Here is a 15,514-nt window from a genome sequence, read left to right as displayed (position 1 = left end):
TGTTAGAAGGTGCAAAATTAAATCAGGAGCTACTACAATAGCTTCAATAGGAACTGATATCTGTATCAGAAACGTCCTTAGTTTGTCGATACATTCCGTTGCGCGAACTCTTTGCATTACACAGATTATATAAATCACCAGGATGTCTTTTAGGCACAATATATTAGAATCACTATAAATGAAGAGCTTAAGGTCTGAGAGAGAAATTTAAACTACTCTTTTCTTCAACTATTTCATCAAGTTATAGCTATTTCAATTAAAATTAGAATTTATACAAAAATCAGAAGCATAGGCATGTTTCAGCTTCTCTCACTGCAACCTTTGTCTCTTGTCCAGGTGAACAAAACTGTTACAGTTTTCACCCGCAGATACCAATCTCTGATATCCTAAATAAGGTGACAACATTTGAGATGATCCACAAGTCATCTCAAAGTAAGGCTGAGGATTGAGTGGTAAAACAAGATGACTAGAATTTGCAGCATTATTCTGAGTGACAATACCAGCTTCACAACCTTTAATTGAAACTGGTGGAATATGTAATGGCTGAAACTGAGGCGGATTACGCCATCTAGGAAGCGGTCCGGCTACAAGTAGTGTTTGCAAAAGTGGCCCTGATTCAAGAACAGCCTGAAGGAATTTCCCTTGTTGAGGTAAAGTCTTTCCCTTAACAAGACTTTCAATAGCCAACGAGGCCAAATCAAGATCAACTTTTGCCATTTCTTGAGGTACAACGGTGTATGAAACCGGAACGAGAGGGTGGTTTACAAATGGCATTGCATTTGAATCAGCCACATTGATGTTGGAAAGCTCAGGGGATGTAACAGCATCCAAAAAGGACTCGACGGGGGATGAATTCTGTGATTGATAATTGTATGTTTCAGTGAGACTATTCGATTCAATAGTGCTTGAATTCGCTTTCGTGACCTTAAATAGTGAACAATCAACTTGGATTTGAGAAGGGGTATTGAGCAAATCAGCCTGATTGATTTTGTTGACTAGTTTCTGAAGTTGATCTCTTGCTTCATCTCTTTCTTGATAAGCCATCTTTGTAAGTTGTATTAATTGCTTCACATATTCATTGTTCTTTCTCTTTTCTTCACTAGCTTCCATTTTCAGTTTTTCAAGTTCAAGACTTGTGTATAGAAGCTTCTGTCTCATTTCTTCCGGAGTCTGCAAAAATTATCAAACTATAAGTCAAAGAAAATCACTCAAGAATTTAATTCCTTTACAGAAACAAAGCGCAGGGAAGCCTTAGAGCAACGGTAAAATTGTCTATATATGACCTTATAGGTTATGAGTACAAGCCGTGGAAACAACCACTAATTCTTTCATTAGGGGTAGAATGTCTACATCATTATCCCTTGGGGTGCGGCTCTTTCCCAAATCCAACGTGAACGCGGGATGACTTGTTCACCGGTTGCCCCTCCATAAACAAAGTCTTTAGCCATGTTCACACTCATGAAAGATCATAAATATCATGGATGTAATTTAACAGAATTTGATTAATCAGTAGTTATTATTATGTGAATAAGTTATTCAAAGTTAGGAGTAATAGTGAAACAAACCATAGACAGAGCCCATTAGTTAGGTAATGAAACATATCAGTCAACTCCAAAACTTTTAAAATTAGAAAAGTGAATGTAAACCATGGTTCAACTTTGGATACTTTATATTAAAAAACATATGGTGCAAGGGGCCCTCTATGATGAATTCTTGAAATTTACTAAAATTCTACTCCTACTTTTGGAAGTCCTTAACAGGAACATGTTCTCAACTAGGAGAAAATGGTATTGCACCACTTTTACCCAACAAAAAAAAAATGCAGTAAGTCACTAAGACAACAACAACTAAACTTCATTTCCGGCAAGTTATAGTCGGCTATATAAACTCTCACTGTCGCTCTATTTAAGTCCGTCTCATCTCAGTGCAGTTTTATATAATCATCAGACTAGGAAAAAAGAGAACTCAAACACCATTTACTTATGTTCAGCATTTGCCAAATCAATGTTGTTTAGAAAAATTAACCAGAGTTCATTAAAGAACCTTTACTCACAGAAACAGAGAGAATCTTTAGTGACACTTTTCTTTGAAGAGAAGTATGAATTGAACACAAGAAAACTTATTGAAGAAAAGAACCCAAAAAAAGATTATGGTTTCCAGAAGTAAATGATGCATTAATAACAGAAGGAGGAAATGGTTTTAATTAAGAGGAAATGAACTGAGACACTACAAAAACAAGAGAGTAAATAATGATTCCTACCTCTTGGTAAATCCATAAAGAATCCAATTGTTCCATTTTCTCTCTTGAGTCAGACACTCTTTGAACTTGCAAAGAAGAAGAGAAAACTATAGAAAGGTAATCTTAAAAAGTTAATGAGAGGGAGTTTTATAAGAAGAGAGTTTGTACTATGTATTATATAGAAGGAAACTTAAACCAAACAGGACAAAAGAAGGTGCGGTATAGACCAACCAATCCCCATCATGGAAAGGCAAAATTATTATGGAATCTTATTAAAGACCTTATATAACATAATCTTTTTTTTAAAAATTAAAAAAAATTCACATTTTCTTTCTTGTCTCTGTCTCTCTAGTCTCTACTTATATAGATTTACTCAATTTTTTATTTCTTGAGAAAATATACTTTTTGTATATATAAAAATATTTATTTATATTATATTATATACAAAAATGTATAAATTTTATAAAAATAATTACAACTATTGAATATAAATAATTTTGATTGCGGGCTAAAAGTGATCTTTACCTTTTTTTCTCTCTCTTTTTTTCTCTCTACACGTATAGATATACTCATGTAAGTACTCCTTTCTCTTTCATAAATAGTACAATAAATCATATAGTCAATGAGTAAATCCAATTAGATTTTACTTAAATATTCCATTGAGTTTGAAAATAATAGCTCCTTTTTTTCTCAGTATGTGAATATAAAAGCAAGCTGTACTTTTACACGGTTTTGTTTGTTTAATACTTTTTAAGTTCCATAAATCAGATTATCCTGCTGGAAATAATACACAATTATAGTAAACCGAAAATTTAATCAATCTAATTTCGATTTTTTTTTTTTTTTTTTTTTTGCGTTTCTCAATTCTAAATATGATAATATGGAGATGTCTCTGTTAATAATATGGTGGCTACAGCTTATCCAAGAATGAAAAATATGATAAGTCGTGTTTTTTTATTGGAGAAGAAAAAATGAACTAACCAGCACCGTCTAATAAATGAAAATTCCAAACAAATTCCTAGTAAAGGAATTTTATAAAAGAGGAAGTTATTGTACTAACGTTTGTATTAATTAAAGTATTTTCCTAATCATGTCACTTTAAAAATAATTTCAGGTAAACTTGGTAAAAATAGACACTGACCTATCATTACAAGTTAAACAATATGATTGTGTAATTATTTTAATATATATGTATATATATATATATGTATATTTACCTTAAAACATTTTATTTTAATGCTATATAAAAGGTAAATGACTGTATTCGGTCTAATCATAGGCGTTAATTAAGCTCTTTCCTTGAGTCATATTTGGAAGGATGGAATGGGGTGGAATTTTGGTCTTGTACTGTTGCTATTACCTCTTTTAGCTTCTCAAATTTTTTTTATTTTTTTTTACAAAGGCAGGTATAAGGTTTTACTTATTTGCTACAATTAGTTAAACAAACAGTGTCCTGTATTAAAAGAATGTTCTGTATTAAGTCCCCGTTTATGGAAACAAAAAGTAGTAATCTTTTTCCTTTCTTTTGCTACATACATTCATTTATGTGTACGGCTAGTCACGTTCTCTATTTTACAGTCTAACAATTTCTGTTTACCCAAAAAACGGATAGAGTTGAATTTATATGCGGTTCTAAAAACACGTGATATAAATTGGTACAAATCGGAAAGATAAGTAGAAATATATCGAATGTTTATTGCAAAAAGGAAAGAAATACAAACCAAATTGATTAGAGAATGATTTATAAACGAGCAAGATGAATCGATATCCAAAACTCAAAAAATGATAATCTCTCTATATATTAGTGTAATAATCTTTGAAATGTGAGAGTGTATGAATATTTTGATCTTTTCTCCGGATGTTCAATCTGTCTTTACAGAAATAATACCCACTCTTAATATCATGGAAGAATCCTACATTGGATATAATAAAAAATACATAATGGGGATCCCATGATAGATTAGTTGGTTAGTTTTTTCTTAATTTTCGCCGAGATTCTCTCTCTAGTGCGGCTACAACGGCTCTTTGTCTCTTAGCTCGATCTTGGTCGGTCTCGGTATCGGCCGATCTCTGGATCTCGAGCTCGATATTGACTGGAGTTCGGTATTGATCGATCTCCGTCTCTTGAGATCAGTAACACTACATGTCATAGCTCGATATTGACTCGAACTCGGTATCTTGAGCTCGATAACCTGGCTTTACTTCTAATCTCGATGTTATAATGACGACCCTCGGTTCATCACGTTCCAATCTCGACTAATTACACGAAGGCCAAACTCAGATTTGACCGTATACAGATAGTCCCCTCGTTTCTCGGAAAGAATATGGCGAGAAACGATATGATTTTTCAACGACATGACTATATACACACTGACGTCTACATCGAGCCCGACCATAACGTACGTGATAAATGTCCAGTCGGTTCAGTTACCAAGGCATTAAATGTGCGTCAGACGATGGTCGGCCACTACTGATATTGAACCGTCATCGCCAAATTTATAAATAGCACCCCTCTTCACCATTTTTTACTTTTAAATTTCCAATCTCCATGTACTAAGTTCTTTTTTCCATCTTCCAGGCTCTTCATCTGCAAATCTGCGATTTTCACTGCTAACCTTTTCTTAGAACACCAAATCTTATCATCTCCCTCTATTTTTAATCTTCAAATCTAAAATGGCGAAAATGTCAAAAACTGTTCTTCAAAAAGAAAATGCTTCTTCATCGCGGCCGGCCGACGACAAAACACCGGTGGAGCCACGACCTGAGGAGTGCGTTCCCGGGGGAGTGTGTTCTCACTTCTGATTTTAAGACCGACAAAGCCTCGTCGGTTCCCGGTTGATGCGAGCCAGTATCGAGGTATATGTGCTCGATAACTGAGGGATACTTTAAACAGGTAAGGAAAGATTGCAACTTGGAGAACAAAGAAGTGGTGATCCCGGCTCCCGAAGAAGATATTACCACCCATGTGAAAGGGTTTTTAAGTATTTACACTTACCCTTTCATGTTGGGCCCCCTCGACCCCGTTGTCATTGATTTTTGCCGCCAATACCAAATAATCCTAGGCCAAATCCATCTTTCTTTTTGGAGAATTGTTATTCTGATCCGCTTCTTCGTGAGCAAAGTCGTAGGGATGCCTTTCACCCTCGACCACCTCATCAGGTTGTACAGCCCATGCCTCTATCGAGGCGAGTTAATAAAACTCCAGTGCCGGGCTACCAAAGTGCTGCTCTCGAGCATAGACGAGGATAAGGACCGAGGACGGATGTGCCAGTTCGTTCGAGTGAGGACTTCTGACCTAATCCCAACTGAGAAGATGCCATTTTCTGAGAAATGGAACATGAAGCGTAAGTACAATCCCCTAGTTAGTTCCTATTAATTGTTTTTCTCCTTTGCTTCTTCTCATCGATATCCTTTTCCATGATGTAGCGATCGCTTGGATGCCCGGTGCAATTCCCAACCTCAAGAGCTGGGTTCAGGGCCTAGCTTCGACCTCTACGTATGTCGAGTGCTCATGGCGTAATCTATCAAATGGCCGATGGGAGGCCAAAACTCATGGTAAGCCCCTTTTCTACGTCTTTGACAATTTTGTTTGAAGCATTTCTTATTTAATTTCCTTTTATACAGGCCTTGGCAAAGATGCTATCATGAGGCCCTTATCTGGTGAGGGAGAGACTTCGATCCCGGCACCGAAACTAGCAAAGGACAGAAAGAGGAAAATAATCTCAACCTCCGAGGATCCTGAGCCTAAGAAGAGGGCATCTCGTAAGCCGAGGAAGAACATCATCCTCCTGACCGAAGACTCTGTTCGGCGTCTAAGGGATGAAGATGACTCCGGGCTGGTAGCCCAAGTGGGAATGAGCACTGAGACCCTGAAAGCCATTGAATCGGTGAAGTCTGCAGATATTCCGTCTCGAAATGAGGGGGGTCTCGGGAAGAGACTTGGATGAAGTCCCCGAGTCATCGAGAGTTGAAGATGCCTCCCACGATAATGAGCCAACGGTGGGTACGACTGTAGGGGCTGGTTTCGAGGTCCCTCAAGATGCAAAGAACGCCCTGAGTGATCCACTTCGGGCAATAGAAATTGGAGGCTCCCCGATGCTCCGCTCGTTTTCCAATGAGATGATTCAAGAAGCTCGGGCCTTGAAGACCCTCTCTATCGAAGGAGTCTAAGGAAGGGAGGATCCCTTCTGTGATTACTTTACTGGGGTCGAAGATGCTACCAGCCCGAGCGACTTGGAGGTCTCGAGGAAGAACTCGGGTGAGGTATCGAGCCTTTTCAACGAAGCGCAATAAGCTCTGAATCGGGTAAGCCTTAACTCCCCATGTTGGTATTACCCTTGTGTTAATTTTTCTCTTCCTGTCTTAACTTTTTTCCTTCTTTATGTGTAGTCCTCAACGCTTCATCGGGAAGCATTTTCTCTATCTCGAGCTGAGTTGAGTCGGTACGAAGCCGACCTCTGAGGGCTCACATAGGAGAGAAATTCCCTTAAACTTCTTTGTGGGCAAAAAAAGAGGAGATTAGGGACCTCTGAGCCGAGTTGGCCAAGACTCACCAAGATCAGTCCGACCTGATCGAGCAGGTAATGAAAATCTTAAAAGATCACGGGCTCGATTCGGGAGCGGTGGCTAACATTTCAATCTCAGAACTGCAGTAGAAGATCGATATGATTGGGCAACTTCGTGAGGAGGTCGATATGATGAAGGCGGAGACCTTGGGTTGGAAAGAAGGTATGGACCACTTTGTTGTAGAAAAAGAGACTACTTTATCCCAATTGTCATCAGCCGAAAGTCAGCTTCGAGGCATGAAAGAGAAAATCTCAATTCAGGCGAAGAAGTTAGAGGAGCTCGAGGCCCGGTTGGCTTCCGATCTTGCAAAGGCCAAGTCTGAAGCTGAAAAGGCAAAGGCCGAGGCAGAGGAGATCGTGGCCGTCTATTGGGCCGATGCTGAAGCCGCTCAAGTAAAAGTGAGAGAGGCAGCCGAGACCGCTCAAAATCGAGCATATTTTATTGTTGAACTCGCCAAATGCCAATCTCAGAGGGAAACCCTCGAGGAGATCCACGCTCGGGGTTTTGATCTTGCCGACGAGATAAAAAAGGCTAGAGAGCATGAAACCGAAGCTGCAACACTGGCCTCCGATGATGATGACGATGATGACGAGAGCAAAAGCGGGTCCGAGAGCGGGGAGGACCTCGATGGAGAAGAAACTGCCCCCGGAGAAAATCAGGAACCTTAGGATTTTTCATTTTTGATATTTTATGCAGGGTCCTGATCTGACCATGTAAATATCTTCATATATATAAAGATCTATTTCTTTTCCGACTTGCCTTTATTTCATTTTATGCCTTGTGAAAATTTTGTTTCATTCATGCCTTATGAAAATTTTGTTCATAAGTTCAAGGCTTTAGGAAATTTGATCGAAGTCGGACTAGTATATTTTTTATAGTCGAGTGAGTACTTGCTCGAACTCGGAGTAGGGTGACCCTTAGGGTTTGATACAGTCATTGTTTGATAATATAAAATTTGTTGTGCCTTAGCAATGAATAAGGGATTTGCTTATGAGTTCGAATGATTCCATACCCATTAGGGTTTTCAAGGGTTGATATTATCCACCTTTTGTCTCGAACTCGAATCAAGAGTAGCCCTTAGGCTTATTGGTCGAGTGAGCATTTGCCTGAACTCGAAACGAAAACAACCCTTAGGCTCAATAGTCGAGTGAGTGTTTGCTCGAGCTGATGTAGCCCTTAGGCTTTATGGTCGAATGAGTGATTGCTCAAAATCGAATTAATGTAGCCCTTAGGCTTTATGAGTTAGTGTTTACTCGAATTCGAAGAAATGTAGCCCTTAGGCTGTATGGTCGAGTGAGTGTTTGCTCGAACTCAAATTAAGAGTAGCCCTTAGGCTTTATGGTCGAGCGAGTGTTTACTCGAATGCGAAGTAATGTAGCCCTTAGGCTTTATGGTCGAGTGAGTGTTTGCTCGAACTCAAATTAAGAGTATCCCTTAGGCTTTATGGCCGAGTGAATGTTTTCTCGATCTCGAATTAGTGTAGCCCTTAGGCTTAATGGTCGAGTGAATGTTTGCTCGAACTCGAAGTAATGTATCCCTTAGGCTTTATGGTCGAGTGAGTGTTTGCTCGAACTCGAATTAAGAGTAGATCTTAGGCTTTATGGTTGAGTGAGTGTTTACTCGAACTCGAAGTAACGTAGCCCTTAAGCTTTATGGTCGAGTGAATGTTTGCTCGAACCCTAAGTGATGTAGCCCTTAGGCTTTATGGTCGAGTGAGTGTTTACTCAAACTCAAAGTAATGTATCCCTTAGGCTTTATGGTCGAGTGAGTGTTTACTCAAACTCGAAGTAATGTAGCCGTTAGGCTTTATGGTCGAGTGAGTGTTTACTAGAACTCGAAGTAACGTAGCCCTTAGGCTTTATGGTCAAGTGAGTGTTTGCTCAAACTCGAACTGATGTAGCCCTTAGGCTTTATGGTCGAGTGAGTGCTTACTCGAACTCGAAGTAATGTTAGCCCTTACGCTTTATGGTCGAGTGAGTGTTTGCTCAAACCCGAATTAATGTAGTCCATAGGTTTTATGGTGCTGGATCTCGTTGATATTTCGGTTGGCAGTCCCTGATTTATGGGGTAATGGTCGGCCCTTAAGCCCGTTTGCATAATTGATCACGAAATAGAAGAGACTTTTTCGAGACACAAGATATCGGTAAATAAGATAATTCTCTTTATAAGTCATTATACATGTGTTCATGTTTTGTGCCAGGGCTCAAGCAAACTACACAGACATGGTTCGTTTGACCATTTTGCCCTTACAAATTTTCCTATCGAGACCCTGTTGCCATGAAGTAACTTTCTTCCATCAAACTTAATAATAGAACTTGATATATTTCCTAGGGTAACGCCCACTAGTATTCGAGGTTGATTGTAAAGAAGCCTCAGATACTGTTGAATTGTTCTAAGTTAGCACGATCAATGGTTGGCTCATTAAAAACCTTGCCGAAAAACCCCTTTGGGACAAAACCGGTCTAAGAGAAAAAGAGTGCAACGCGTGCTTTCAGGCCTAAAGGCTTCAAGTCGAATAATCCATCCTTGTTCTGGTCGATCACCTGCAAGGGTTAATTTTGAAATACAAATGAACATGGTAAGGTCGTACCTCAGCAGTAGTATCGTTTTAGGTGTGATATGTTCCCATTGCTCGGTAGTTGTTTACCGTTTATCACGCCGAGCTTGTAGGATCTCTTTCCGACGATTTTCGAGAACTTGATATGGTCCTTCCCAGTTCGGACCCAGTTTCCCTTCATTCGGATTTCGGGTGTTGAGGGTGACTTTCCTTAGTACCAAGTCCTCGATTTTAAAATATCGAAGATTGGTTCTTCGATTGTGGTATCTTTCGATCCGCTATTTTTGGGTGGCCAATCGGATGAGAGCGGTTTCTCGTCTTTCGTCCAATAATTCTAGGCTCGTGTTCATGGTCTCGTTATTCGACTCCTTTGTTGCATATCAAAACCTGATGCTAGGTTCTCCGACCTCAACCAGGATCAGAGCTTTGGCGCAATAGACCAATGAGAATGACATTGCTCCGGTATTGGATTTCGATGTTGTGCGATATGCCCATAGGACCTCGGGTAGTATTTCTCTCCATTTTCCTTTAGCGTTGGTCAATCTTTTCTTAAGATTTTGGATGATGGTTTTATTGGTCGATTCGTCTTGCCCGTTTCCGCTGGGATTATACGGAGTTGATAGGATCTTTTTGATCTTGTGATCCTCGAAATATTTAGTTACTTTGTTGCCGATGAATTGTTTTCCATTATCACATACAATCTCGGATGGCATCCCGAATCAACATATGATGTGGTCCCAAATAAAATTTATCACTTCTTTTTCTCTGACTTTCTCGAAAGCCTATGCTTCAACCCATATAGAGAAATAATCAGTCATAAACAAAATAAACTGAGCTTTACCTGGGGCCGACGGGAGTGGGCCGATAATGTCTGCATTTTCGAACGAACTCCCTCACATATTTGCCCATATCGTTCCAATAATACCCTGCTCTGATTGATTTGCCAACCAGCGAATCGGCACCGGAATGGTTTCCACAAGTGCCCTCGTGAATTTCCCGTAGGATATAATCAGTATCTCCTGGTCCAAAGCATATTGCCAATAGTCCATCGAACGTCCTTCTAAACAGCTTACCGTCTTCGGACAGGGCGAACAGTGCTGCCTTTATGCGCAAAACTCTCTATTCCTTTGGATCTGAAGGAAGTTTCCCATTCTTGAAGTATTCTATATATTTGTTTCTCCAATCCTAGGTCAGAGTTATGGAGTTTAGCTTGGCGTGACCTTCTTTGATCACCGATCTTATGAGTTGTACGACAGTCCCCGAATTGAGTTCATCATCTTCGACTGCTGAGCCTAAGTTTGCAAGGGCATCGACCTCCCTATTTTGTTCTCGGGGTACATGTTGCAAAGTCCATTCCTTAAATTAATATAGAGTCACATGTAATTTATCCAAGTATCTCTACATTCGATCATCTCGGACTTCGAAAGTCCCGTTAACCTAGTTGACCACGATTAGGGAATCACACTTAGCCTCTACGACTTCTTCTCCCAAACTTCTGGCTAGTTCGAGACTTGCAATCATGGCCTCATACTCGGCCTCATTGTTAGTCAATTTTGCAGTTCTAATAGACTGTCTAACTATATTACCTATGGGCGATTTTAGCACGATGCCTAGTCCGGACCCCTTTGCATTCGAGGCACCGTTCGTAAAGAGGGTCCAGACTCCCGAGAAGGTATCCGATTTTATCAATAGTTCTTTCTCAATCTCGGGTACGACGGCCGGTGTAAAGTCAGCCATGAAATCCGCCAAGATTTGAGATTTGATAGTGGTTCGGGGTCGGTACTCAATATCATACCCGCCGATATTTATGGACCATTTAGCCAATCGACCTAAAAGCTCGGGTTTGTGGAAAATACTCCAAAGAGGATAAATTGTTACAACATGTATCAGATGACATTGGAAATATGGTTTTAGTTTCCTAGAGGCGCTTATTAAAGCAAGTGCTAATTTTTCTAAGTGTGGATACCTAGTTTCGGCCTCACCTAACGTCCGACAGGCATAATAAATAGGGAATTGCGTACCTCGTTCTTCTCGGACCAGGACTCCGCTTACCACTATCTTTGAGATAGCTAAGTACAAGTAAAGTTATTCATCCACTTTCAGGGTATGAATAAGCGGCGGGCTCGATAAATACCGCTTCAGCTCCTCCAATGCCTGTTGGCATTCCGGAGTCTATGCAAAGCTGCTTTGTTTCTTAAGTAGTAAGAAACATCGGTGGCTCCTATCTGAGGTTCTCAAAATGATTCGTTTTAGGGCGGTTATTCGTCCCGTTAGCCTCTGCATGGTCTTTACATTATCTACTACTGTGATGTCCTCGATAGCTTTGATTTTGTCGGGGTTAATCTCGATTCCTCGATTGGATACAATGAAACCAAGAAACTTGCTCGAGCCAACCTCGAATGCACATTTTTCGGGGCTGAGTTTCATATTGTACTCTCTTAGTATGTTGAATGTTTCCTGCAAATGCTTTAAATGGTCCTCTGCTCGCAGGGACTTAACTAACATGTCATCAATATAAACTTCAATTGATTTTCCTATTTGTTTTTCGAACATTCAGTTTACTAGGCATTGATAAGTTGCACCAGCATTGTTTAGACTGAATGGCATTACTTTATAACAGTAGGTACCTTACTTAGTGATGAACGAGGTCTTTTCTTGGTCCTCTAGGTTCATCTGTATCTGGTTGTACCCAGAGTAGGAATCGAGAAAATTGAGAGTCTCGTGGCCGGCCGTGGCATCGATCATACAATCGATATTAGGCAAAGGAAAAGAATATTTAGGGAATAATTTATTCAGGTCTTTATAATCTACACATTCTAAGTTTGTTTCCCTTTTTAGGGACTACCGCCACATTTGCTAGCCATTCGGGGTATTTTACTTCTCGAATGGATCCTATTTTAAGAAGTTTGGTTACCTCGTCTTTGATGAAGGCATGTTTAACCTCGGACTGGGGCCTTCTTTTATGCTTTACCGGATGGAATTTTGGATCCAAGCTTAGTCTATGAGTAGTTACTTCTGGTGGGATCCCTATCATGTCAAGATGGGACCAAACGAAATAGTTCATGTTAGCTATAAGAAATTGAATAAGCTTTTTCCTGAGCTCGAGATTTAACCCCGTGCCCAGGTATACCTTTTGTTTGGGAAGATGTTCGGCCAGCTTGATTTGTTCCAATTCTTCGACCGTTGATTGGGTAGTTTCGGAATCATCGGGGACCACGAAGGATCGAGGGACCACATATTCATCATCTTCGCCAGTCTTCTGATTCCCGAGTTGGGTCGAGGCTGACGTTTGTGATTTCTATTTGATATTCCGTTCCCCTTTCGAATTCGATCCTTTGGTAGATGATAGTGAAGATATCGAAATTACTTCATCGATGGCAAACATTTCTTTTGCGGCCGGTTGCTCTCCGTAGATCGTTTTGACTCCCTCTGATGTTGGGAATTTCAGAACCTGGTGGAGGGTCGAGGGTACAACTCTCATATTGTGGATCCACCGTCTTCCAAAAAGAGCGTTATACCTCATGTCACATTCGATCACGTGGAACTTCGTTTCTTGGATGGTCCCGGCCACGTTTATTGGCAGAATTATCTTGCCCTCAGTAGTTTCACATGCCATAATGAATCATTTTAGAACCAGGGTTGCGGGCACGACCCAAACCGATGGCCTGCGACGGGCACCCGATACCTTACTCAATCGAGTACCAACATAACGTATCTTTCTTATCGTACTATCATAGATAAATGAGCCGGAAAAGCTGTCGTGAGATAAGTAGAATATAACATGTAATACCAACTTATACATAAGACATACGGGCCTATAAGACCAAAATAATCACTTGTACACTAAACATAGGCCGACAAGGCCATACAATCTTTTACGTACATGACATCTGTCTGTAAGCCTCTAAGAATACATAATTTTCATAAAGGTCGGGACAGAGTCCCGCCATACCAAACAATACACGTCTAAATCATACTGACCAAACAAGCAATTCCGGAGTAAATGGAGCGCACCAACATCTTCCGCTGAGCTGATAGCCTACTTGGAGGGCTCTCGACCTGTCTATCGGAACCTGCAGGCATAAAATGCAGTGTCCCCCGGCTAAGGGATGTTAGTACAAATAATGTACCGAGTATGTAAGGAATGAAAATCGGTAAATAATAGACATGAGAGAAACATGGAGTAAAAGATTCAACATGTATGTCTGAATAGCTCTGTAAATCATTTCATATTTATAATGCCATGCATATGCGTATAAATGTCATACCATGCATAGGCATATGCATTCACAACATCATCAAGCCTCTGAGGGCATCCCATCATATCATCTCGGCCACTGTGGGAAAATCATCAATGTATACCAGCTGATCAGGTGGTGGTGCGTATATAACGCCGTAACCTTTTTCCATATCCCATATACATATCATATACATATATACGTGTATATAACGCCATCTGGTCATGGGTCAATGTACATGTATAAATGAATGAAATGCATATGAAATACGCCAATAAAATCTCCCGGAACGTAATAGGACCATTATGCCTTTGATTAAAGTTATGAAATAAACTTTATCAATTTACGTATTTTCCGAGACCCATGAACAAATGATATAATAATAAGACACATGGGGAATCAAAAATATAGACACCCGTAGCATTTCTATGAATATAGTCATTTATGAAAGTTGCGTATTTTGCTAGTTTCATTTGTATAATTTGGATAATGCCAAAAAGAAAGAAGGGATAGCCTTGACATACCTGAACCGATTCTCTTGACAATCCTTTTAACACATGCCAATCACGATAAAACATGTAATGGCGAGATCGAAATAGGGAACGACCAAATTCAATCACAACAATAGCACAAACCAGTTGCCTACCAAGTGCTCCATCGTGTATAATTTGGTATTGTAGTAGGAAGATGTTATGTGTTCTTTTGATATATTCTAATGTGTCTTTGTAATGGAAAGAGCACTATATTTGGATCACTTGAAAATCTGAAAGACAAAATAAAGCAAAATGGTCCCAATTTCTAAGTATGTTGCAACACGTAATGAAGAAATATGTTTGAATAGACAAAATGAAGTTCGTCCTCGAATGTTGACTGATACACTTATCATTCTCATAACATGAAGCTCTTGCGAATAAATTAATACTCTTCTTTCCATTTTGGCAATTGTTCTTTGAATAAATCCAAAGGCCAGGACATATCCCCCTTTAGGCCTCTTTCTCACACCACGGTCTGTGGTCGGAATTATTCTAATCTCATAACTCTTGCTACCTTCTGTCATACAACCTGTATAACTTTTTCCTTATATGTGTGCCTATGCGACTCTTCTCTCCTTTTCCCTCCAGTTTTTAGCCAATCTCTTGGCTTTACTTTGTGCACATATATAAAATTATGTCAAATTGTCCCTCTAGGTGTCATTAGCTTTACTTTATCTAAGTAGGCCATACTATACCATAATTCTTACTTCGATTTATCGTTACTGAGGTTTGCTACCAAACTCCAGGTTACTCTCGTTGCTTATCCTATATGCATAAAGCTAAGTCTTTTAACGCTTCCTCATTATTGTTCATCTTAAGAATGATGGCCTAATCTCATTCCATATCTTGTGACTTTTGTCCATTCATTATTGATTCACCTCAACATTGATCTATAATATACCACTGATAACTTGAAGTTTTTTACATAATACCTTGCCACTAGGGCTTACGTGTATCAAGGGATATTTGTAGTGTTTTTCCTGATTCACTTAGCGGCGATACTGTACTTCAATAACCGTATTTTATAGAATCCCAATATGATTCACTTATGTGGGTATTTTAATCCCGTACAATTCATAAAATCCTCTTCAAATCATTACTCAATCGAAGGCCCAAACGTCATCCTTTATCTATCACAATTACACCCTCATTGTACTATCAGGGCAACATTCCATCTCTTCTAAATGCCATTAGTCTTAGACTCGTTTGAGTTCATTCAGGCTATACTGAGCTTTGTATAATTTAGAGAAACCATCAGCTCTCTTGTTTTCATGGGCTTAATTCTAAGGACTTTATCCATTTTCATTACCCTCTCATTTGCCCTTTCTTATCCTTACTTCTGTCTTCCTAAAACCTTATCGATTTACCATACTTTAGCTTG

General features: G+C 39.6%; 1 protein-coding gene across 2 annotated transcripts; it reads right to left on the bottom strand.

Moving 5' to 3' along the window:
• Positions 1 to 231: 231 nt before the first annotated feature.
• LOC107823156 (uncharacterized) lies at positions 232 to 2,417 on the bottom strand. Of its 2 annotated transcripts, none has more exons than XM_016649756.2 (2): positions 2,261 to 2,417; positions 232 to 1,170 (listed from the first exon to the last, which is right to left on the bottom strand). In XM_016649756.2, the coding sequence occupies exons 1-2, from the start codon at positions 2,294 to 2,296 to the stop codon at positions 310 to 312; spliced, it is 897 nt and encodes a 298-aa protein (XP_016505242.2). In that variant the 5' UTR covers positions 2,297 to 2,417; the 3' UTR covers positions 232 to 309. The 2 variants fall into 2 exon arrangements, with proteins under 2 accessions (XP_016505242.2, XP_016505248.2); XM_016649762.2 differs by lacking the exon at positions 2,261 to 2,417 and adding an exon at positions 1,284 to 2,243.
• Positions 2,418 to 15,514: the final 13,097 nt, after the last annotated feature.

The sequence above is a fragment of the Nicotiana tabacum genome, chromosome 17 (genome assembly GCF_000715075.1).
Source record: "Nicotiana tabacum cultivar K326 chromosome 17, ASM71507v2, whole genome shotgun sequence".
NCBI lineage: Eukaryota > Viridiplantae > Streptophyta > Magnoliopsida > Solanales > Solanaceae > Nicotiana > Nicotiana tabacum.
This window is presented reverse-complemented; position numbering and strand designations above follow the sequence as displayed.